We start from the raw sequence: 25,554 nt of genomic DNA on the forward strand, positions 1-25,554 counted from the left end.
CAGCCTATGGTGGTTTTGATAGTTACAATTTTCTAAGATAAAAGAATGTAAGTAGAGACACAGGTTAGAATCACAGTGCTGAGAAGTAGAAAGCCATTTATAAGGAGTAGCTGTTTAACTGATGGAGAAGTACACATTTTGGTATCAAAGGCTTTATAAAAGCCCCCTCAGATATATTTTGATAATCTTGCAGCTGCTTGTAATCTCACTGGTATCCCTTATCTTTCTAATCAACTATTTATTTAGAATTGGAAGGTATAAAATTTTCCAAGGAACTATGTCTGTTTAGTGTTTTTATTACAGTCAGTTTTATGCTTGTTCTATTTTGTAATGGTCATTGTTTAGGTAGAGAATACTTAGGTCTATTACCAACATACCGCCTTCAGTTGTGTCTGCAAGCCCAGAAAAAGATGAATATCATTTCACCAACACAGCACTCGGACACAAGAAAGAGAAAACCAGAGGGATATGCTTTCAACTCTGCTTTATCCAAGGTAAGAGAAAGTAAAGGCCCAGGATAGGCCTTGGTGAATATCAGCTTAGGAGGTGTGGTTTGTTTTCATGAGGCAGTGAACTGTAACATTGATCATTTCAGCAGTGCAGTTTGGAGTAATATATAACGTGCACTTGAGCCTTTTAGAGTAAGCAAGGAGATAACATGCCTCAAAAATTGTTCTTTTAGAAATGTGGACTAGTGTACTATTGGCTTTGATTCCAGTTGTGATCACAAAAGAAAATAGAGCTTCACCCATACAGGGCAATTAGGTACAATGATGTAATAGTGCAAAATGCTATACAAAAAGGTGGCTGAAAAGCCTTCAGGACAGATAAAATCCAACAGGTGTGTCTGAACAGACAGATGTTATATGCGGGGTAAAGGAAATGACCTTGTGTGGCTTTGCTCATGAACCGTAACAGCAAAAGTTAGAGAGAAAGAGCAAAGGTTTACCCTTCTGGGTCTAGTGAGCTTCAGTTCAAAATTTGAGTTTTCCTAGTTGAGTGTCATCCATGTCTGAGTCTTAGTAAAAGATAAATTAATAGTTATTATTGATAGCTTTTCATGATGCCTATCTTAAAGTTAAAAAATTTAAAGATTTGCCTTAAAATAGTATCAGCTTAAAATAGTATTAAATTGAGCCACAGTCCTAACAGACTTTATTCAATAATTACTTGATACAGGTAAAATGACAATGAAAAACTGTACGATACTTGCTATGTTAGGGCAAATGTATACAAATGGGAGCTTTTCAAAAATAATGAATGCCTAAGGTAAGTGCTTAGTTTTCATTCAATTTCATAATTAGCTATAAGATAGCATGTTTGCCTAGTAAATAGACTACGTTTATTGTTCCAAATGCTAAGTTGACCAGTAGAGGGGACAAGCGTTATAAAGTAACAAGACAAGACAATCTGAAGTCAAGTAAGCATTTTCACAGACAAAAATGGGGTTCTTCGAACTCTGTAACGATTTAGAAGGGCTTCCCAGAGTCTGCATTTTCCCACAGTCTACACAGACAAGGAAAGTCCTTGCTGAGTACTAGGAGCACAATCCTTAAAAAGGTGCCAGAGGAGGAAATTCATTCAAGTTATTTAATATACATTTATTGAGCACCTACTATGTACCAGGCACTAGTAACAGATGAAGAATATGTTGGTAAAGCTTAAATTCAGAGTGGTCTTAAAAAAATGTTTTCTACCTGGCCCCTGGGATGGCTTGTATTTTCTGAAGAAGTCTGTGTATTAGGTAAAGGAGGGATTTCACCTTCGGGGAAAAAATGCCCCAGGTTGCAGGGATTACAAAATCTAGATTTGTGAGGCCTGATGGAATAGTGGGAAGGACTGGATTAGGATTGGAGAAACCTAGTTCTAGTCCTATTACTTACTAGAACTGTGTGACCTTAAGCAAATTTCACTTCTCTGGCCCTAACTCCTCATAGGTAAAGTGATAATCTGGCTACAGTCATAGAATATTCAAGCCAAAAGGAATAGAGATCTAGTCCTATACTTCCCAAAAAGTCCTTAATTCAAATGTAAATACGTAGAAGTCCCCATTTAAAGCTAATGATGAAAGCGGAGTTGCCTTGAAGCAGTAAAAGCAGTGCCCCCCTCCCCCTGCCCACCCCTGCCCAGAAATGGTCAGGGAGGGGAAAAACCACCCACCTAGTCCAAACCCTCACTTTTCAAATGCGGAAACCAAGACACTGAACAGGAGTGATTGTGTCAATGTGAACATTCGGTTTCCTAAATAGAAAGGGAGGAGGGCTAAATAAAAGTTTTTTAAATTCATTAAAAATGCAAATTATCAAGAAGGAAGTTTTCTAATTCAAAGTAGCTCTTTTATGAAAAGGAGCTCTGAAATAGATTTTAAGGCAGCCAGCCTGTCAGAGGCTGAAATGAACAATTACAACTAGCCTGCAGGGTCTACAGAGGACTACAGCAGAAAACCACACAGACTGCATGTCACTGGGCACTGGACCATGTAAGATCCTGGCCCTAATGCAAGCATTAGCACTTTCAAGAGAAGTATTTGGAAAATTAGGAATGAGTACAGACGAGTGTCCAGCTCCCAGATCCCCATGGAGGAGTCACCATCTATTACTCAAAAAAATTAAGAAAAGTGGGCATATGAGGCCTTAAAGTGAACAGTGCAACCAAAATCACTAGTTTGAAAGTTCAGAGGCATCCTCTCCTTGGAGGAAAAGTCCTCATTTGGTACCTTGACCCACTGTTAATCACAGCAGACTTGAAATTAAACCAACAGGTTAAAATGCACATCCAGTGCTCGACCTATGTGGTTAGGGCTGTGATCTCTTCCGATTTCATGGCATCAGACAGGAAGCTGAGCTCATTGCACAAGGTCTCGTATCGGAATGCCATCCGAATCTGAGCTACATTTGTCTTTCGAATATCATTTCCTTCAGGTCCTTCTTTGTAATAATTTTGTCCCAGAAATTTTTGCTTTTCCTGTGGACCAAGAGAAATACAAATGAAACATAACTTAGATTCACTTTCTCTATCCACATGGCAGCTCTGACATTAGCCACACCAAACCAGGCTGGTCCCCCGTCAAAACATCTTTCCCTGCAGGGCTCCTACAAAATTCCTCAGAGCTTCCCTGTCCTCAAGGATGTCACCCTGACAGCCACATTCATTCCCTTCATGTCTGACTGTTTCCTTGGTCAGAAAGGAAAGACGAGCTCCAAGAGCCGCTGGGGATGAAGAAGGCGAGAGGAAGGCATGAGGACTCTAGGAAGTCCCTCCTGAGAGCTGACAAGGGCAGACAGGTGTGTCTGGGGAGAGCCAGTCCAAGGAACCAGGTCCCCACAGAATGAAGCTTGAGCCTTAACCCTTGTCTGCATCAGCATTCAACAAGAGCAGCACCACTGCAGCCCTCCTCCTGTGCCCGTGACATCGCCTGGGGAAGGGACCTAGAGCAGTGGTCCTCAGCCCTGCCTCCAAGTCAGAATCACCTAGGGAGCTGTTAAAGAAAAAAGTTACCAATGTTTGGGTCCTATCCCTAGGTACCGTTCATCTATTCAAGAAATACTGTGCCTACTATGTGCCAGGGTCTATTCTAGGTCCTAGGGATAGAGTGCTGAACTTACATTCTAGAAGGAAAGACAGAAAAACATGACTGCCTACTGCAGTGTCAGCAGTGGTAAATGTTAGGAAGAAAAACAGATTCAAGGGATGGAGAATGAGAGCACGTGTGTGGCTACTGCAGAATGGGTGATCAGGGAAGGCCTCTCTCAGATGGCATGTGAGCAGGGTTCTGGAAGAAGAAAATTCAGGAGTCTTCCCCAGGATCCTCCACTAGAACACGGGTTTTCAGTGTGACAGAGATCCTCCTTGTTCCGTTCATAACAGGTCCCAGGCTTGGGGAGTGCCTGGCACGCAGCAGACATTTGTCATACGTGGGTTGAGAGGACGGGAGGGACAGGGCAGTGCACACCTGATGGGAGAGGCCACTCTGCAGCACGCTGTTCCGGGCGATCTCACACAGGTCACACGTGCTCAGCTTCCACACTTGAGCCGCAATCGCGTATTCTTCCATAAGTGCTTCCTAGAGTCCCACAAAGTAAATGTATTAGATTGGAGACTATCCATTTCAATGCGTCACATGTTTCCAAAGCTGGCAACATTGCAGATTTTGTTTTTCTTTAATGACTGGCACTGGGATAATCAAACATCCTCCTCCTCAAATTACAAACTCTGGTGATCTTTTTTGTGAGAGCACTCAGTTACCAAAGACAGGTTTATCGAAAAACACCTACACATTTATCTGTTGACCAGCACACGTTCAAAGCCCAGTGCTGGTGGCCAGGGACACCAGCCTGCTCTCCTGTGCCCGTCTCCCTGGTCGTGCACACTTCTAGTGCCTGCTCTATATGGCTTGCTCTGTATTTAACACACTTTCTTAAGATTGTCCAAAATAGAAGTTACTCTGAGCAAAGCACTAAGAGCAGAGGTGGAACATTAAATAAGAATGAGAAATGATCAAGGATCAACAGTGAGATCGTGTAAGCCCAGAAGGATTTGGGTTTGAGCTGTGAGGGCAAATGTTTGACACTGAGCACAAGCCCTTCCGTCACCTCTTCACCACCTCACTGCCTCTGAATCCTAGAATGGTGGTTCTGAAGGTATGGTCCCAGCATCCAAGGGTCCCCCAGGCCTTTTGAAAGATCCTTCCTTTTCCAACTTTGTATTTCCTGAGGCAAAATTTTCTTCATATGCTTTGAAAAAAAAATTTATCACAACAGATTGACTGCAGAAGCAGAGATGAGAATCCAGCTGTCTTCTGTTAAACCAGACATTAAAGAGATTTGCAAAAATGTAAAGTAATTCTATTCTCAGTGTTTTGTTATTGTTTGGGGAAATGTGGTTATTTCTCATAAAAATTGCTATTTGTGTTAACATTTAACAGTCTATTAATGTTATTTTTCAATGAGTTAAAATTTTTCGATTTTCCATTAGGTTTTTTCACACAGTTAAGTATCATTAGATGTCAGGCACGTCATTCACAGCTCTCAAGGCCTCAGTTCTTCAGAATATAAAGGGGTCCTGGGATCAGAAGCTTGGAGCCTGTCCTAGAAGAACCAGGCACTTCTATTTTTACTAATCAGTACTAGCCAGATGTGCTGGTGCCCTAGTGGCTGGTTCACATGCCTGGCATCACTTGTCTCTTCCTCTTCTCCTTCCCAGAGATCCAAAGTCTAATAGTAATATTAGTTGTAACAAAATGGGAGCTAACATGTGGAATACATCTTGTACACAGACACTGTATTACACTCTTGGATTCATTATCTTAATGAATACTTACAGTAAGGTAGAGGTGGATGTAGAGACAATTCTATCCCTGTTTTACACATGAAGAGGTCAAGAGTCGAGTAACTACCAAATCACAGAGCTAGTGAATATCAAGGAAGGGGAAAATAGAAAGGCAAAGAAATGAAATTGTGCCCTCAATGATCCAAGAAACCCAGAAGAGGGCTCCTGGAAGGAACGCTTTTCCTCACCAGGCGTTCACCTGTCGTCTTCACTAGGCCACCAATGCCAACCCGCAGGCAGAACTGAGCTGGGTGCTCAGGTGCCTACCTGGGAGGACCGGTCTGAACTGGTGCCTGCTGGGGCCCCTAAAGTCCTCACCTTCGTGTAGTGGAACTGCATGGGGTCGTCGGTGGAGAGAGAAACATGCAGTCCCTTGTGCAAGAATTCCCTCAGAGGGTTTTTGGAATATTCGAGGAACAGACTGTTGTTGCTCAGAGGAGACATGGCAATGGGAATCTGAGCAAGGTAGTAGAGATACTGCAACACCGGGCTCTGCAAAAGAACCGCCATATTCAGGGTCACAAGAGCCAGCAAGGGGAGGAGGGGTGGAGAGAAGCCTTCACCAGGGGTCCAGCAGTATCTGTGCAAGCCCCTAGTCAACCCAAGTTCCCCAGCCCCACCCTCCGCCTCCCCCGCCTCCCCACTCACCTCCTTTCTGCATCACGTGCCATCCCTCCCTGGGACTGCTCTCCTGTCCTTTGTGCGAAGCGTTCCCTCTTGGCTCCAGACCAGAGAGACAGCCCAGGGCAGGAAGGGCACCGGCAAGGCCCCAGGCCAACCCCAACCAATGTCCTCAGCGCTCTTCCCCCAGGCACTGGCCCCAACAGGTCAGTCCTGCAGGTGCCCCACTTCTGTTTTGTCACTTTGACCATAAACATTCAGGTTGAAACTGTCAACACTGCAGCTCCTCGGAGGTGGGAAGGGGCAGACCTGACCAGGCTAGAGTGGTTTTCTGCTGTAGCACCCACCCCACACAGAAACGTGAAACCTGGGTACATCTCCCCAGGAACAGGGAAGGAGAGGAGTTTGAGCAAACATGGTTCCTATGGACGTGACCCAGAATATGGAGAAGACTGATGCAGTCCACAGCAGCATTATTTATAAATGAAAAGTTGGATGGACTCTGCAACAACCCGAGACCGGCTGAATCAGGCACAGCCCATCCAGGTGGCGGGCCCTCCTTCCAGCAGCCCTTAGAATGAGGAGCACAGATGTCATGTTGCAGCACAGAAAAATGCTTGTTACACAAAGTTAAGGGACAAGGAACCAAAGATGTGTGTTCATTATGATAATAAACATACAAGTAGGCTCTGGGAAAAAAATGGGAATTCGAAATACTAAAAAGCTAGTAATGCTGTTTCTACTAAAGTAATAGTAAGAAGGGTTTTTTTTTTCATTTCTCCATTTTTTTGAAAATCCAAATTGTGATGTGTTTGATTACATTATTTCATAATTAAATATGAAATCAAGAGACTACAGACAGTGCAGCCCAGGAAAAGGCCTAGCCTTTCTGCATCACTGGCTGAAGCCTCCCAGGGGGTGGGCAAGAGCCCAGGGGAGCCCCGGGCAGAACTGTCACTACAGGCAGGCGTCTGTGAGTGGCCCGTTTACCTTCTTGAGGAGAAGCCCGTGGGAAATGTTGTCAGCTGTCAGGAAAGCAGACACCAGGTGGGTGATGGAGCCAGCCTCCCCGCAGTGAGGCCGGAACAGGAACGTGCTCAGGCCCCGTTCCCTGCAGAAGTGAGGCCCGTGGTCAGGAAGGACCCCTGGGGTGGGCCTGGGGCCTGCACCCCTAGCTCAGGGCCTACTCCAGGGGAGACAAGTTACCCATGGCAGGGTCAGCACAGCTGACGCAAGGCACTCTGGGAACAGCCCCTCCCAAAATGCAGAGGTCCAGACCCAGAGCTCCTCAGAACCAAGAGATACCATCTCTGGGCAACAGAGAGGGCCTCCACCCATTCCCCACCTCCCCCAGGACCTGGTGGCAAAGATGCATAGACCTTCAGAGCAGGAAAGGCCATGAGAAACCATCAAGTCCAGCCTCTGTTATGAAAATGAGCAAACCCTGAAAGTGGAGTCAGATGTTAGAAGCCACCAAGCAGGTTAGTGGTGGAGCTACAACTAGAACCCCACCTCAAAAAGCTCGGCCCTGGACTGCCCCACTCCAACCCCAGGCCATCTTCCTTCCATCGTGGTCCCACTCAAAACCTCTGCATCCACAACTAGCCCTGGCTGAGGCTGAGCTCTGAGGCCCCAAAGCCCAGCAGGGGTGGCTGGATGCTAGACCTGCAGGGAGGGGACTGGCTCAGCATCCTGCCACGTGAGCCGCATCTGCATGTGTGCACTGGGAGGAGCCTGTGTGTGCAAGACCACTGGATATAAGCTCCACGAGGGCGTGGATATAATCTGCTTGGTTCCCTCTTATGTCCAGTGCCCAGGACGGTGCCTTCACATAGAAGGTGCCATGATTTGTTCAATGGCCAAATGCACAGTGGACATCACTGGTGTGGCAGTAAGTGTACGTGTGTGTTGGCAGGTCCTGTGTCTATCATAACAGGGATGGACGTGCATACATGTAAGGTGTTGGGGAGTGTGTGTGACCACGTGTATGCACAGGCGTGGGGTGTGGCTGCCTTGTACTTGTGATCATGTGTTGCCACGTGCATGCCTTCGTGTGGATGCAGCCTTGTGGACACGTGCCCTGTGCATTGGGCTCGGGAGCATCCCCTGGGTTCAGGTGTGTGCGGGCTGGGCTCACCCACCTGCGAAGGTTGTTGAGCACCATGATGTTGGCGTACATGTAGTACAGGTAGTAGCTGTAGGGCGGGTTCTGCTCACTGGTCCAGATGTCTGGGCTGGGGCTCTTGTCCGAGAACATGTGGTCGCTGTGCTTGGACTCATCATCCACGCTGTCGAACCCCGTCACCTGGGCAGGAGGAGGGGTCCCGCATCAAGCCAAGGCAGACAGCTGCCAAAGGCCTTGGAGCCCCAGCCTCTCAGGTGTAAGACCTCAGCTGGGGACCCCAGGGCCCACCTGTGCCACATTCCTCCCAGGGATGGGGAGTGGTTGCTCTGCTACCATCCATCCCTCCAGGGCTCCCAAAGGTACCCAGGACGTCAATCTGGAGAGTGCTCCTGTGTGCAGGCCAGGCGACTGGTGAGGCGGCTGGACCCACCACCCACCCTTCCACCGCACCAAGGAGAAGGCCGGCGCTGCAGGGCGGCCAGCAGCCACTGCCATCAGCAGCGGTGACAACAGCCGTGAGGGGGGAGGGGATGGGCGCTTTCCCATGCATCTACTGGACGTCAGGCCCTGCTTGACACTCTTAGCACTTAGCACACAGCAGCTGTTTTAATACCTGTGACCCTGTGAGGCAGGGCTTGGCTGAGAGCAAACCAGGGCCGATTAAGGAACTTGCCCACATGACACAACCAGCTCTGAGCATAAATGGGCTCAAGGTCTGCACTCTGGAGCTGTAGGTGGAGGAGGCCAGGAGTGGCCGTGAGGAACCAGCTGGGATGCCTCACAGATAGGCCAAGGTGGGCACTGTGTGAAAGGGCCCCTTGGGAGGCTGCGCCATGGCTCCCAGGAACCGCCCTCTGAGCAGGGTCAGAGCAGCTCCGGAGACTCCCACCCTGCCACCACAGCACTTACAGCTCAGCTGGGCCCCACCCTAGTCACAGGCTCCTGTCACCTGCTCCCAGAGGGCAGGCCCGGCAGAGGACGTACCTGCGAGGACGCAGGGCGGTTTTGCTCCTGATTCTCAGCCACGGTAGTGCTTTGGGAAGGGGCCTCTGAAGGACTGGCCCAGTCTGGGGGGCTACCAGCCCAGGCCCAGCCGGGTCTGCCCATTCCTAAATGGGCAGTAGGGACCCAGAGGAGCACGAGACCACCGGGGACTTGGCAGAATCGTCCCCATCAGTCGTGTGTTGAAGGAAACGACGGGGTCCCCACTGCAGCTCTCTGCATGGCCTGGATGGGTCTAGGGCCGGAGGACCTTGAGCCCTGCCCTGTGCTCGCCAGCTCCATGCTCCCCCGAACTCTCGGGGCCTGCATGGGGGGAACGTCAGCCCCTCTACTGAGCTCTGTGTCCAACCCATGCAGGGCCTCGAACTGGTACTTCCTATGGGCCTCAAGCACAAAATAGGTCCAAACCCCAATTCCTCCTCTGCCCCAAGCCTGCTCCTCCCCCACAGTTGGCAGTGGTATCTGAAAGGCACAGCATCTACTCCCCACAAAGCCAGGCACCGGGAGGCCCCCAGACTCTCCCCTTTGGGCTTTGCACCATCAGTTCTATACCCAAGCCCATGACACTACCCAAGGTCCCTCCCACTGTCTGTATACACCTCCCTTCCTTAATGGGAGGCAGTACCGCAGGGGGATAATGACATCTGGGGAGTCAAGCCCTTGGGTATGAATTCCAGTTCTGCCACTATTTAGCTCTGTGATCTCAGTTTTAATTTCCTCGTGTGTGTAAATTGAAGCTGGTCGCTTCCTAGGACTGTTGTGAAGATTAAGTCAGATAATCCACAGTCCAACACATGGCAAGCTCATGGTTATTCTGCTTACTAGTAACACCTACAAAACGATGTGAAGTAGGGCCACTGTGACCCTACTGTCAAGGGAGATCACCAGGGCAGGCAGCAAATAAATGTGAGCTGCTACCACTCGTCTAAGCCCTCCTCAGGTCTCCATTGCTGGAACAGGCTCCCTGACTGTCACCTTGCCCCATTGCCCTCACCTCCAGCTGCCTTCTTTTCCAAACAGCCTGCATGGCGTGTGTCTAAAACATACATTTGATGATGTCCCTCTGCCTGTTCAAGTGCTTTCCTGGCAGTCCCGACCTCCCCCAACACACCCATCCAGTCACCCCTCCCTCCTCCAGCCCTCTGGGTTCTTCCCTGCCTCCCTCCCCGTCAGAAACCATCCCCACAATTTCCACCCGACACTGAACTTGCTTCTGCAGCCACCTCTATTCTGGGCACCCAGAGGGCAGGACCAGCTCCCACCCCCTGACGCCCTTTCTGGTGGAGTCCCTCCTCCACCCTCACACTCCCTCTCCCACAACTAACCAGATAAATCTATCCTGCGGAGCTTGGGCACTTGGGCAAACAAGGTGTGAAGCAAGAGCAGGAGACTGCCATGTGCATTTCTAAAGGCCTGAGGCTGCAGCCAGCTGGGGCAGGATCTGGTCCCTCCACCCCAACCTGGTCAGGAACTGGCTCCTCAGTCCTGTCCTCACAGCTTCCCCTGAGGAGAGGGGGACTTTCTCCTCCTGGAACAAGTTCATTATTCTAGAAATTCAGCTTCTTGGGGCTGGCCACCACACACCTGGGGCACACGAGTGACAGGATCTCAGAAGCCTGACCCAAACGCCTGGAATCGTCTCCTCCCACCCCACCGGTCGCCACCCACACTTACATATTTGAGGAAGAGGTGAAGCTCTCGGTGATCTTGGGGGTTGATGGTAGCCTCAAAAAGGGGCAGGAAGATGTTCTCCAGCATCTTTCCAAAGCTTGGCAGCAGCTTCTTGGACCTAAATATGTCACTGGAGGAAAGTAAGACTCGCCAGTTAAGGTGGACCCAACAACCCCCTTGGCCTGTCGGAGACCAGCCCCAGCCCCTTCCTAAGGCAGCCCAGGTCCCCATTTAAGCACCCAGGGTAGAGTCAGAGATGGGGCGCCATCGCAGATCCTCCCTCCTCTCCAGCTCCCAGCAGGCTCTGCAGCACTCGGCAGTGGTTGGCAAGAGAGCTTTCTCCAGCCAGAGGCCGTGCTGGGAGGGGGGCATTGGGATTCAGGCTGATCCAACTCTCTGCACTTGGCTCAGTTCCCCTAAACCACATGTCCCAGCCTGCCCAGGGGCCCCACACTGGCCAGACTGGAGAGGACATATCCAGGGACGAACTAGCAATGTAGGTCCCCGCCAGGTCACTTGTACCCCAGGACTCACCCAAAAGGATAATTCATCCCCAAACCCCAGTGAGAAGAAGATGGGCAGTAGTTCCCACCAGGCCGTTGCACATGTATGTTCTTCAAAGAACAAGAACTTAAGTGTCATAAGGACATCTTTGCCAACTACCCCTCCCTAGGAAAATCCCTGGGGCAGAGAGGCCTAGGCTGGCCCTGGAACAGGCCCTACCACTCCGTAGCAGACTCAGCAGCCCCTGTGGGACAAGCTGGTGTCCCCAGAGGGCACAGGCAGACAGCGGATGCCTCACTTACTAGATCCGGGGCACCTGGATGATCCAGCGCATGTTGGGTGAGTAGACCTTGTGCTGGATGAACCAGCGGGCCAGGCTGGGCCACTCCTCGGGACTGCGGCCATAGATGGAGAGACGCGGCTCTGAGTACTGGTACTTGCTCTCCTCCAGCTCCCGGGCCACCTCCTGGCACCAAGAAGAGCGCCAGTCAGCCCAGAGTACCCCAGCTGCCAGATCCGGCTGCTCCTTCAGCCTCCAGCCCCCCAGGCTCGGAAGGCCTGATCGGTACCCCATTGCTGCCATGTCAGCACTCGCTCTCCTTCCTGGGAAGAAAGGCCTCGGGCCTGCACAGTCATATGCCTGGCCAGGCCAGCCAAAAGAAGCATCTCCGAACGGGCCTAACCTGTACCCTGTGCAGGCTGCAAACACACAGAGCAGTGAGCCCGGAAGCCACAAAAGCAGCCAGCACTACACACTCTACCCTCCTCTTGCCAGCAGTCAGTACAGCCTGCACACAGCACAGCCTGCCCACTTGGAAGCCGGTGGCCAGGGCCACAGCACTGGGCACCTGCGTCCTGCCTGAGCTGTACGGTGGATGGATGGACAGGGATTCAGGGAGGGGAAGAGGACAGGAGGCCCTGCAAGACCCCCACCCCATAAGGCAGATGCTGCCAGGAATCCGAGGAGGCTTGGAGAAGCCCAGGGCTCACTTGCCTTGACCATCCGAGCAAAGTACTCTCCTCCCAGGTAGTTTTCAGTTTTCAGGTACAGGTCACGCAGCTCACTGGCCCCCACAGGGTTGTATTTGGAGTTGAACTTGTCAAAGCGGTGGAATGTCTGCCGGCCCTAGAGAGAGGAGGCACCAGCCAGATCACCACGTTGTTCTGCAGCCACCACACACATCCCCCTCTCCAGGCCTTTACAAGGTGGCCTCACACATGGCCACATGGAAAGATGTCTTCTGTGTCAGTTCTCACATGAAAGACTGGAAGATCCCAGAGCCAGGACCATGCACCCTCACTCGGTCAGCCCTGGTGTCCTTTTGGGAGGCTTTCTGTAAGGGAGAATCAAGGGGCCCCGTGCTCCCAGGAGCAGGGCTGGCTGAGTGAGCAGAGAATACTGACCCATCAGTAATAATGTGTGTCCCAAGGCACTTTCTCTACATTGCCTCATTCAGTGTCTGGCTTGTTTAAGATTTTTTTTATTGTGGAGAAATATACATAACACAAAACCATCTTAACCATTTTTAAGTGTACAGTTCAGTGATATGAAATATATTCACACAGTTGTGCAACTATCCACACCATCCATCTCCATAACCCTTTTCATCTTGTAAAAGGGAAACTCTATGCATTAAATAGCAACTCCCCATGATCCCTTCCACCCAGGCTCTGGTAACCACCATTCTCCTTTCTGTGTCTGTGAGTTTCCCTATTCTGGGTGCCTCATACAAGTGGAGTCATACACTATTTGTCCTTTTGTGTCTGGCTTCTTTGATTTAGCGTAAGATTTTTAAGGTTTATCCATGTTGTAGCAGGTATCAGTACTTTATTCCTTTTTAGGGCTGAATAATATTCCATTGTATATACACAGCATTTTGTTTATTCATTCATCTGCTTATGGGCACTTGGGTTGCTTCCACCTTCTGTCCACTGTGAATAAGGCTGCTATAAGCATTGATGTGCAAGTATCTGTTTTAGTCCCCGTTTTCAGTTATTTTGGGTAGGTACCTAGAAGCGGAATTTGAGGAAACTCCATATTGTTTTCTATAGCAGCTGTACCATCATTTAGTATTTTAAAACCTGTGATGTCAATAAGGCGAGTGGCATTTACCACTTTATAAGCAAGGAAATAAAAGCTTAAATGAGTTGCTTAAGGGCACACAACTCCGAAGGGGCAGAAATGGAATTAGAACTGGGACCTGTCTGACTCCAAGTCACACACCCTTTTCCCCTGTCCCAGGGCTGCTCCCCGCCCTGAGACTCTCTGAGGCCAAACCACCTCTCACCGTCCCCATGGCTGGAGGAGAAAGAGCTGCTTACACAACCAGGCTCTCTCCAAGCCTGATCGTGGTTGCTTTCCCAGGAGCTGGGTCCCCAGCTGGGACTGAATGAGGCCCTAGGGCAGGAGCTCACTCACCGCGTGGACGTCCAGCGAATCCACAGTGAGGTCGTACGGGTCCATGTGCAGGCTGTCGAACACCTGCCGCAGGGTGATCTTCCGGCCCCGCTTCTCGGCCACCGTCCTGTCGGGCTCTGTCTGGTACGTGTGCTTGATGAAGCGCAGCAAGTGCTTCTGGTTCATGCAGGCAGCCGCGTGGATGTGTGTGTCCACCTGCAACACAGGGTCCCCCAGCACGTGAGCTGGGCCACCTCCCAGCACCACAAAGTTCAGCCACCCAAGCCTCAGGACCTCACGGGAACAACGCAGGAGCCCCCGCCCCATTTCTCCTCTAGACTTTTGAAACTGGTCTTCCTCCTTCTGGCCTTGCTGCCTAATCCACCTCCTTACAGCATCAAAGGATCTTTTTTAAATGTAGGTGGGATCTGGCCACTCCCCTGTTAACAAGTCATCAGTGGCCTCCAAGTCTTCAAGATAAAGCCCAAGCTCTGTAGCCTGGGATTCAAGACTCTTACTTCAAGCCTTCAGTCTCCTCTGGCCACTGCCCTGCTCTATGCCCCATCCAGAACACTCCACTTCCAGGTGCCCGAGGCACCACACTAGTCCACACCAAGTCTCCTGAGCCTGCCTGCCTTCCTCCTCACCAATCTTACCCACCTGGACATTTCCTACAACCTCCCCCACATGGAAGCCAGTCCTGACCCTCCAAGAACAATGGATCAGTTTTTCCCTTGCCCAACCTGACACCCCAGCATAGACACTCCCATCACCATACACATCTTCCAATCCACTCTAATAATTTTCTTTTTTCTTTGTCACTAGACTGGGAGCTCAGTCCTCAAGGACAGGGATCACCTTTGATGCATCTAAGTCTCCAGTGCCCACCCAGAGCCTGGTGTGACCTGAATCAATGGATGGATGAATGGACCAGTGGACAGGTGTGGGAGGTTCCGATAGTTTCAGTGAGATCCACATCCTCATAGAACCCTGAGGGCCCACCAAAACCCCTACAAAACCCCATACTTCCCATTGACCTTTCTTGGAATCCCCAGAGCATTCCCCTCAGCCATCAGCCCTAAAGAAACAGAGACCTGGCTCTGCTGAGGGATGGCCTGAAGTCATGGTGAGCATCCCGATCCCCTTGCATGAGCCCAAGGGGCCTGAGGGAGGTCCCCAGAGAAGGAAGCAGCAGCCACACGGACCAGGGTACCACCAGTCCCCAGACCTCACTCCACAGTTCCTGCTGCAGCCAACCAGCCACTCTGCCAGGGCTGGGGTGAGGAGATGGCTGACCTCAGGCCAGGGAATGCTGTCCACAGCTGGCCAGGCACCTCTAAGTCGTGCCAAACCAGACATTTGATCTACTGAACCTCGGTGAGTGTTCTACCAGCCAGCCTAGTCATCAGCTCATCACTCACTCACCAGGGCCCTTCTGACTCTTAATCCTGCCACTCCTACCAGAAAGACAGACCTCTAGCACCAGAGAAAGGAAGCACCAAAAGTTAAACCATCACCCAAAGCACTGTACACAGGCTCGGGCACCTCGGAGGCGGCTGGGCTCACGTGGGCTGCACCGAAGGTCAGCCTGACACAGCTGGGCTCGACTACCTCAGCATGACTTAGCACATTCCGGGCTTTCTTGCTGTCCTCCAGCATACCAATGACACACCACAGGTGGTGCAACCTGTCCTCACCCCTCATGAGTCACAAGATGAGGAGGAAAACAACTGGATAATTCAAAAAGCATCTGATCTGAACTTCAAAATTGCCAAGGTGATTATTTTAGGAACAAGTAAAATAGCCTGTCATTGGAAGTCAGCATTTTCCATGCACAAGGTGCACAAGCATGCCTTGCTTTCACCTAAGCTCCAGGTCTAAACAGTTTCTAAACAGGGCTGGCCCATCCTTGGCCCCTAAGCCAACACTGACCATTTCCACACCCATGGCAGACATCAGTAATCAATTGCAGCACTCTTCTCTAAGCTTCAGGGGTAGCCTCAGGTGAAGTTTGGCAAAGAAGATAAAACCTAATATGCTATCCCTGCTATATGACACTAATCCTACCCAACTCCCGAGCAGCAAACACACTCAGTCCCTTGCTCTTAGCAGCAAACAATGGTCTCAGTACACAATCCTCCTATGTGGGACTCCTGGTGCCACAACCCATGACCTGCTGTGATGTTGCAGGTCATTTCACAAATACCGCCCGCCCTGACCCATGGCCATGCACAGCTCCTGCCTCAGGGCATGGCCCTGGTCTGCTCCCACGACACCAACAGCCACCTTGGAAGTATGGAGGCCATCCTCCCAGCCCATCCTGGATTCAGAAAGCTGGCTCTCCTCCCCCAGCAGAGGCTTCCAGGGTAAGGAAAGGCAGCCGGCATCCAGAAGGCAAGGAGGGGCAGGCCCAGCCTGACTTGGAGCAGACCTGGGCCCACTGCAGTGCCAGAGAGCAGACCACTGTGTCACTGCGCAGGGCGCAAGGCCATCTCTGTCCAGAGACAACATGAACCCCCACTGACACGGAGCCCCGAGGATTGGCTCTGGTATGTAACCAAGCCCTCCCCACCCAGGACTCTCACCCACTTCATGGCCAGAGAGCAGGTGGTTAGCCCAGGAACACCCTCTGGGGCCCCGCCTGAGAAGCAAAGTGTCGGAGCCAGGGCAGTCAGCAAGGACAGGGCCGCCGGCAGAAGGAAGCAGGCAGGCCCAGGGCATGCACGTATGCGGAGGGCAGGGCTGCACAAGGAGTTTCCACGGACACCCATCGGGGCGTGCAGGCTGCATTCGGGCAGGGCTGAGAGGAGCTGGCCCAGTGACTGGGACACCCACCCATCTGCACACCAGAGAGGAGAAACATGGTGCTTGAAGGTGAAAATGCTGCATAGGTGGCATCTAACACATGTCCTTTCGTCTCTGCCTAGAAATCCCCAAGACTCTTCCAGGAGCTTCAGAGCCCAGAAGCTGAAGTCTAACTTGCACTCTTAAGGCTCTTGGTGGCCTCCAAGTGGGAGCCCACACTGGACCCCGTGATGCTTAGCAGAGGTGATCTCGGGGCCTCCCAGGAGGAGGCCTTCCAGGTAGCATTGCTGAGTGTTCCCAGTAGGGGGTCAGGAAGGCCTGAGCGGGGCTTCCCAGAGGAGACACAACCTCCCCTGGCCTACCCTCCCTCATCAAAGCTGACCCCAGAGAGGGGCAATCCTCAGGGAGTCACATCCAGGACAGAGGCCCCTGTGGTGATGACGGCCCCACTGTGACTCAGCTCAGGTCCCGCCATCCCTCCTCCAGGCAAAGCCCAGCCCCACCCTTCCCCCAGGAGCTTCTCTCCCAGGACACGACCTCCCAGTTCCTGAGACAAGCCCACGTGCTCCTGCATGATCCAAACCTCACACACATCTGCAGCCTCACTCGCCACAACCCACCACCACCCTCCCCCCGACCCCTGAGCTCCAGCCACACCGCACCACCAGCAGTTACGTCAGCGCCCCTCACGGGCTCTCCCCACCCCGCCTGCTGTGAGCATAGGCTGCTCCCTCCGCCTGCGGTGCCATCACTTCCACTCCCGGTCCCACCCCTGCCTGGCTAACCCCTACTCACAGTCAGCTCGGTTCTGGCCTCTTCCTGAAAGATGCCCTGTCACACACTTTCCACACTAACGGTAACAGGCTGGGAACTGCCTGTGGACAGGAAGTGACTCTTATTCAGCATCAGAGGCCCCACGCTTGGCACTGTCCCATACTCGCTGCACATGAGTTACATGGAGGAAAACGGAAAAGCCGGAGGCCGTGGTCATTTACCCCGTGTGTCTGCCCCAGCCGCGGCCTCTGCGGGCTGCTCATCCCCTCAAGGGGAGGCCCAGACACAGGGGCACGTCAGACGCTCTTCCTTAAATACGCCTGAACCAGGAGACAGAACCACAAACTCCCAAGTCAAAGGGGCCTTAATAGCTTTCTTGATCCATAATAAATTTAATAAATTCTCTACCTTAAAAGTAGCCTTGCCTCAACTCTTTTTTTTTAACCAATTGACAGACCATGACCTATTTTTCAAGGAGGGCACATTCCAACAGATACACATGGACAAAGGTTTCCACCTAGAGTTATGCCAAGAACCATCTGAAGCAGGGAAGGCACTGGCCAGTCTTCTGCACACTGCACATCACTCCCCTCCGGCTAAGGAAGGCCACACGGGGGACTGGCCCCAAACTGGCTCAGGGCATCCCAGTGGGTGGGGGGCCGGGGAGCAGGGACTCTGAACGCTGGCCCATGAACGCACCTTTCTCACATTATAGAAGTCTCGGTGGGGGTTACTCTTCAATTCTTTGAACTCGGACATTTCATTTAACATCTCATGAAGGCTGAACTTGGATTCCAGAAAGTTCAGTCGCCGGTGACAATATGTTTTCCTGCAGGTTGGGAAGGGGAGAAACCACAGTTGAGGAGAGGTCACATCAAGCTCTCCAGTCTGGAGACCTCTGGCGTCAGCAGGGACCAACTCTCAGGTGGAAGGTCAGGATGGAGCAGCAAGGGGTACGGAGGGGCCGGCCTTCTGCAGGCCTGGCTGAACCGCTGACCACACCTGTGTGCTCTATGAAAAGTGTGGAGTGGATACGGGGCAGTAGAGAGCAGATTCCGCAATCTCATATACATTCCTAAACTTCGAGCTTTATACGCATAGACAATTATCTCAAGCCTCTGTCTCCCGTGAACAAATATGGAGATGACAATGCCCAAGACTGAAGTGAGGGTTAACCTAGCTTGTGTGTGTAAAGGGTCCAGCTCTGAGCTTAGTGGATGCTCAGTGAAAGTCTCCCTCCTTCAGCCTTTCCATATTTCTATCCTCCCATCTATCCTCAGCCACCTCCAATTCCTTGAAAGGAGTTTAACTTCTGCCCAGAAGATCAGTAATACAGTCAAACTCCAAGGTGTGACCTGCCCACCTTGGCTGCAGAGAACCACCTGTGACCAAACGGCACCCCCCAAATCCCGAGACCTGAAGACCTCCCGACTCTGAGATTTCAGGATGAGAGGAGGATGTTTTGCATCACGGGCAGATTAGGAACGCAGGGATGTTTGTTACCAAAACAAATCTCTGCAAGGACTAATGTCCCCACCAGCTGGCAAAGGCCACTGGGGGTGAGAGCACCCCCTGTTCTCAGTCAATTGCCCGCCCACACTCAGCCCAGGTGTCTGGCCATGTGCCTCTGCCCACAGCCACACGGAACCTTCAACCCTGATTCACGCCATCCTGCTTCCTTGTGGCCTCCAAACACACAGCTTTCTCGATATGCAGTCACTTGGACTTTCATAAAGAGCAGCTGCCAACCCCAGGACAGCACCACCATCTGTCTGCCGGGATGAGCCCCAGAGCAGAGCACGGGAGTCTCAGAGCCAGAAGGGATTCCAAAGGTCATCTCACTCAGTCCCTTTCCCCAGAGGGGACTCGCCCTGAGAGCCTCCCAGACAGAACAGCCACTGCTCACACACCTCCTGGGACAGCAGCATCCCCAAGGCTTCCCCTCAAAGCTCCAGCTCACACTGGCCAAGCCAAGCTCCTGGGAACTGCCCTTTCCCCTCCCAGATCACAGCTCTGCCCTCAGATCACCAAGGACCCAGACCCACGCCACTCACCCCCTGGGGCCTGCTCTCCTCCCTGAGAAACTGGCATCACCCGACTCACAGCAAAACCCAAAAGGCAGGGCAAGAAAGAAGTCCCCTCAGCCATGACCAGCCCACTCTCCCTCCCTAGACTCCCAGTCCTGGCCGGGCACTCACAGCGTGGACACTCAGAGGCCCAGGGCCTGGGCATACCAACCTCCATCGCTGACTGGCCTAAGTGCCCACCAAGAAGTGAGGGCCCAAATTCAGGAGGACAGCTCCCTGCCAGGTTAGCTCAAGCGAGCCCAGCCCATAAGCATCATGGGGGTCATGGCTCAGAGTTCCCAGGCTCCCGGCACTATCCCCTCCAGAAACACAGAAAACCCAACACAGGAAGCAACAGTCTTCATTGCGCCCCCACCATCTGCAGTGCTGCCCTGCGCTGGTAACTCTGCAAGGCTGCCATCCCACCTGGGGTGAGGGGTGACAGCCATTTCAAGGCGTACAGGTCTCCACACCCGTGAGTGCAGAACAGGCAGGTCATACCAGCTCTAAAAACAGGCCAGCCTACGATGGAAAATTGCTGCAGAAACCCACAAAGCACTGGGGAAAGGGAAACCACTCTTTATGGGATGGCTTAACTGAGGGAAAGCCCAGAGCAAAAGGATGACCTCGCTGGCCTTTCCCAGTCCCTCCTACGGAGTGGCAAAGAGAGGGGGAATGCTGGCTTACGTGGGGCCGTCGGTGATGAGAGCCAGGATGTGGCTCATGTCCACCGTGTAGGTCTCCAGGTCGGGGTAGGGCAAGCTGTGGGGCTCCTGGCGCTCCAGCATCCTCTTGTTGTCGTACACGAAGGGGATGCCCCCCTGCATGCGGACCAGGTAGCCCAGGTTGGGGGGCGCGTCATCCAGGCAGTAAGGGTCTTCCTGGGGCAGCGGTGGAGGGTGGAAATCTGCAAAACAGGACTGAGTGACAGCAAGGTGCCCTCGACCTCAGGAGCTCAAAAGTCACATTCTCGGTGAGGCCTGTCCTGGTGGTCTGATCTAAAACGCAACCACCCCCACCCGCCCTGACATCTCACATCCCCTTCCCTGCTTTGTCTCCTTAGCACCTACCACTATGTAAAATAACTTCTCTTATTTATCTTGGATAGTATGTGTTCATTTTGTTTACTGCTGAATCCCCATTTCCTACAACAGATCCTGGCCCATGGCTGGCACTTCCAGACATTTATAAAATTTAACTGAAATGAGCTTCAGCCTCCCAGCTACTTCAGGGACACGAGGTGTAAAAAAGGTGCCCGCATCTTCTCCTATAAGAGACGGCCTGGGATGGCCCGGTGGCAATAGCTCCCTGTCTCCCCACACCTTCCTGAGCCCAGGGCGGTCAGGGAACTAGGTGAGGGAGCCACCCCCACAAGCAAGCACAGGATAGAGAGTGTGTCTGCCCCCGAGACAGAGCTGTCTGTCCCCACAGGAGGCAGGAAACGCCTCCTGCCTGCTTCCCAGCTACGAGACTTGAGCCGACCACTCCACCTCCCAAAGCTATCTGCTCAGCCGAGGGAGACACCCCAGCCTCCACCAGCTGTTGTGCAGGTGGCCGTAGCGGGTAGAGGAAAATGCTTTGTAAACAGGAATGAACCGAAGGGCATCATCCCCATTACTCTCATCGTGGGTTTTCCTGACCCGATAAGTTCTGCTCTGGTCAGGGGACGGGTTATGCTAAACAGCAGTAGGACTGGGGGCTTCAACTCTGCACATCAGCCAGCCCTACACAGGGTCCAGCTGCCCGCCCAGGCAGAGGAAACCCTGGAATCTTCATCAAAGGAAGGAACCAAGTGGGGTGACTGCCTGGGCGTCCCCCATCAGTGTTGAAAGCATCTGCCCCTAGAGCAGACACGAGGTGTCACGCGGGCTGGAGCAGCACAAAGCTGGGAGCTGATGTCCCCACATCAGGCATGGTCACAGGCTGGCTCAGGAGCCCCTACATGTGCCAGAGACTGAGAGACGCAGGCAGCACAGAGACTTGGGTGAAGCCACAGTTTCCACTCACCACACTCGTGCCCAGGCCCCCTGGGGACTCTGTTTTGTACCAAATGCACATTTGACAGTCATTCCTGCCTGCCCTTGCCAATACTGGGGCAAGTGGGACCAACTTCCCTCAGACAGACAGGGAAATGGGACCCAGGGGGTGACAGATGCTCAAAGTCCAGGTCTCAGAGCTTCAAGGAAGCCAGAGACAGGAGACATCTTGGGACCAACTCCACCCAGGGGGCAGCCAGGTCCTGGGCACCAGCACAGACCACTGGGCCCTCACCTGATCCCCCATCACCAGGTTTCCAGAATGAGATTTCCTGTTGTCTTCATTCATGTTGCTTAACTTACAGCCTCTACTGCTTCTGGGTCCTTCACAGGCCAAACAGACTCTACCAGAAATGATTCTGCCTTCTCCGATCTCCCCTTCCCCAGAATCCACAGCATCAACATAGCTGCCACTTACTGAACACTCATGAGATGCCAGACCATGCTAACCACTTCGTGTGTATTCTCTTGTTTCAGCCCAAGAGATGGATATTATTATATTCCCATTTCACAGATCAAGAAACTGAGATTTGGAGAAATACCTTCTTTGCCCAAGAAAGTGGCAGAACTTAGATCACGGTGCAGGTATGTGACTCCAGAGTCGACTTCCTCAGCCCCAGAACACATCCTCTGTACCCACCTCCACTCCTCCCACCCCACCACTGATTCGGCATTTACTGTCTGATTGTGCTGTTTTAAAGATCCAGCATGAGACTGCCTGTCTTCCTGGGGGACTCCCAAGATCAGGGACTGTCTTTCACCTCTCTCTCAACTTCTACAGCTCAGCTCTACCTAGGGCAAGGTACCAGCACACAAACATGTTGGAGAACTAGTACCAGCATAGTCTTGTAGGAGATGCTACACCATCTGGGGGAAATACGCCAGGAAAAAGTCCGGACCACCTCCTGGGCCGAGCTGCACTTGGGACCCCACTCGCAGCCACGGCGCCCTACCTTGGAGGCCCTCTTCCAGGGGTGCAGCGTCCACCCGCCGATGACCCAGGTACTGGGCTGTGGTCCGTGGGAAGCGGTGATAGGCGAGCCGGGCATACTTCTCCCGGATCATCAGGGCCTTGGCCAGGCTTTTGGCAGCCTGCTCGTAGTCCTCCACAGTGATCTGCAGAAGAGCGCACGCAGAACAGAGTTCACCTAGCAGGCTTGAGACCACTGTCTTAGCAAGATCTGCTGCGAGGATGGCCCTTGGCTGGCAGCCGGCAACTTGGGTCTGAGGAGCATTCCCACCACGGTGGGCACAGCAGCTCACTGGACCTGAAAGGTTTGTACAAACACCATGGTTTATGCTGAACACCTGATTTCCTTTTTGGAACCTGGAATTGGGTGATATGCTCTGCAGATGTGCGGCCAGCCCCAGTAAAACCCCTGGGCGCCGAGTCTCTAATGAGCTTCCATGGTAGGATATTGCACATGTGCTGTCACAATTCGATGCTGAAGGAATTAAGGATGTTCTGGAGATGCCACTGGGAGGGGCCCCTGGGAAGCCTGCCATTGGCCTCCTCCAGACTCCACCCTGTGTACCTCCTCCTGTGCTGACTTTGCTCTGCATCTTTTCACTGTACTAAATCCTAGTCGTGAGTAGAGCTGTGTGCTGAGTCCTAGGAGTCCTAGCAACCCATTGAACCTGGTGGTGGTCTTGGGGACTCTCAACACAGGAGGAGAGTCGGGGCCGTGGGGAGGGAGGAAGGTACCGGGCCAACCTCAGTGCTGTGATTAAACCACAAGCCAGCTGCGGCTGCAACAGGACAGGAAGAGGCAAAGCCGTATCCCTGGTGGGGGTGAACACCATTCTTGTCAGTTGAGAAAACACACGGGTCCTTCGAAGGTAAAGATAAAAACTTCTGGGTGCTCAGTCTGCTGCTCTGCCAACCCCGGCTTCTGATTCATCTGGTAATCACCCCAATTTACCCGGTCAACAAGTGCTTACGTGTTATGGGTCAGATCCTTCCTATAGATTTCATTTTGGTCCTCACTGCAACCCATTCTGCAACTGGGGAAATGGAGAACCCAGAGAGGATAAATCACAGGAAGACAAGAAGCCACAAAATCAAATTTCAGACCCTCATCTGGTTGATTCCCAAAGCCCAAGGATGCTCTGCCTTCCCGGAGCTGCCTCGTACTCAGAGACGAAATAGATAAATCCCCACCTTCCAGTGGACTCATTCATCTTTGGGAAGGATGTATGTGGCAGAAATCTGAACATGCTGGGGAGGACAAGCAGCTGGACAGTCATTCAGAAGAGAGGATAAGAGATGCAGCAGAGGGAGAAAGAAGAGGGAGCACGGAGTAGGGAGGGTGGCTGTCTCCTCTGCTTTAGTTAAAAAAAAAAAAAAAAATTTTTAGTTTTGAAATGTTTTAAACATACAGACAAGCAGTGAAGATAATATGATAAACAGGGATGTATCTACCTTTCAGAGCTAACAATTAATATTTTTCATCATTGTTTCAGATCTATGTTTGAATAAACAAACCGTCTCAGATACAGCCAATAACTCCATCCTCTCCCTCCTCCACCCCACTCCATTCTCAGAGGAAGGACGTTGGTATATATCTTTTCCATGCATGCTTTTATACTTTTACTTTTTTTTGTCCTTGCTTCTTATTAAAGAAGTATCTTCTTTTCTGACTCCAGGTGTCCCCATGAGAGAATGTCAATCTCATTTTACACCTTCTAATGGATGGCTTCTGAGAGCAGCAGGAAGAGGTGATCAGACAATACCATAGACAAAAATGTCCCTACCAACGACACAGCCAAACACTGCTGACAGCATGGAGAGGGGCTCAGGCCACAGCTGAAGGTCCTGGAGACGTGCTCAGTGCCCCAGCGGACCAGCCAGCTCGTAAGCACTGCAGGACTCATGCCCGGCAGCACACCCACCAGGGCAAGACGATCGACAGGGTCAGCCTGCCTCTCATGGACCCGTAGCTCTCTGGGCACCAGCTGCCCAGGTCAGGGGCTAGCCTGTTTTAAGGATACGGAGCACACAGGAAGAGCTGAGTCAGCAATAGCTGGTTCCATGCAAAGTAATCAACACCAGGACTTGAATCCATTCAACATGTGGGTATACTAAGGGACCCAAGCTAGAACCACCCTCAGTGGGCTACAGGGACAGAGCAGCGTTCTGGGCCCAGAGAACACATGGAGCCTACAGGCTGCAGCCCGTGTGCCAGACCACAGCTCTAGGCCCTCCACTCAGGGAGGGCAGTGTCCCAGACACACACCCACACCCACTGCCTTGCCTGGAACCCTCCTTCTCTGCAGACTCCTGTGCCTCCTGCCTGCCACCTCCCAGACACCCCCAGACCAGGCCAGGATTCAGGGCTGGGCACGACCCCAGGGGACCTTGGCTTCTGCACAAGGTACATACAACACTCACACGGCTCCCAGGGGTGCCCGCAGAGCGCGGGGAGTGGGAGACGCCTTACCCCAGCACAGTAATCTCCGCTGATGGTGACCCGCTGGAACTCGGGCATGGCATAGGGCGCGGGTGGGGGCTGGGAAGTGGATCCGGGGACCACGGGGGTTGTGGGAGACATGGTCGGACTGGCTGTCGGGGGGCCCTTCCAATCTTGTTGCGTCGGCATTTGCAGAGACAGGGACTGGGACCGAATCATCTTAAAACTTTTCTTTCTAAAAATCAAGGACAAGGAAAAGTGAGAGACAGCAGCAACTAACTGGGGCAAGTGATGGGGAGTCTTTGTTATGGATGTGGCGGGAGAATCTGGCTCTGATTAACCACTGGAGCTGGCCCTACCATCAAGAGATTTCTAATTATTTATGTCTTCCTCCTAACACACGTCTCTCTGCTTGTAATACCCTAGACACCCCTCCCTGCGGTCACTACCGCCATGGGCTGTGTTTGCAAGGTACATGGAGCATTCGAGTAGGCAAATGTCTCAGGAGACAGAGGGCAGATCACCCTGCAGGGGTCTAACACCAAGGTCAGGCGAGGTGAGGACAATGTCAAATCTACCAGCGTGCTGTCTGCAGATGAGCCAAACTCTTGAGTCCCAGCATATGAACAATCTCAAGAGAGACAATCACAGTGCATTTCACAGAGCTAGAAATTTGGGGTATTGGAACCAGAAGAGATTGTGACAATCAGCAAGTCCAACCTCCTATTTTCATAGAGGAGGAGTCAGGGGACCAGGGATGGGACAACTTACAAAGTCAAGGCCAGGTGGTAGCCAGCCCTTAGCCTCCCACCTC

General features: G+C 52.2%; 1 protein-coding gene across 6 annotated transcripts in view; it reads right to left on the reverse strand.

Moving 5' to 3' along the window:
* Positions 1-467: 467 nt before the first annotated feature.
* The window catches only part of AMPD3 (adenosine monophosphate deaminase 3), a 42,949-nt gene continuing 17,862 nt past the window's right edge, over positions 468-25,554 (reverse strand). For 5 of the 6 annotated variants that reach the window (XM_010977152.3, XM_031460035.2, XM_010977151.3 and 2 more), the window contains exons 3-15: positions 24,771-24,975; positions 22,284-22,446; positions 19,982-20,201; positions 17,928-18,057; positions 13,671-13,865; positions 12,246-12,377; positions 11,554-11,717; positions 10,751-10,877; positions 8,091-8,254; positions 6,940-7,060; positions 5,647-5,820; positions 3,953-4,063; positions 468-2,964 (exon numbers count right to left, since the gene is read on the reverse strand). In XM_010977152.3, coding sequence (XP_010975454.2) covers positions 2,788-2,964; positions 3,953-4,063; positions 5,647-5,820; positions 6,940-7,060; positions 8,091-8,254; positions 10,751-10,877; positions 11,554-11,717; positions 12,246-12,377; positions 13,671-13,865; positions 17,928-18,057; positions 19,982-20,201; positions 22,284-22,446; positions 24,771-24,975 — 2,083 coding nt within the window. In that variant the 3' untranslated portion in view covers positions 468-2,787. The remainder of the gene's footprint in view (positions 2,965-3,952; positions 4,064-5,646; positions 5,821-6,939; positions 7,061-8,090; positions 8,255-10,750; positions 10,878-11,553; positions 11,718-12,245; positions 12,378-13,670; positions 13,866-17,927; positions 18,058-19,981; positions 20,202-22,283; positions 22,447-24,770; positions 24,976-25,554) is intronic. The other variant, XM_010977154.3, reaches the window with a different exon arrangement.

The sequence above is a fragment of the Camelus dromedarius genome, chromosome 12 (assembly GCF_036321535.1).
Source record: "Camelus dromedarius isolate mCamDro1 chromosome 12, mCamDro1.pat, whole genome shotgun sequence".
Lineage (NCBI taxonomy): Eukaryota > Metazoa > Chordata > Mammalia > Artiodactyla > Camelidae > Camelus > Camelus dromedarius.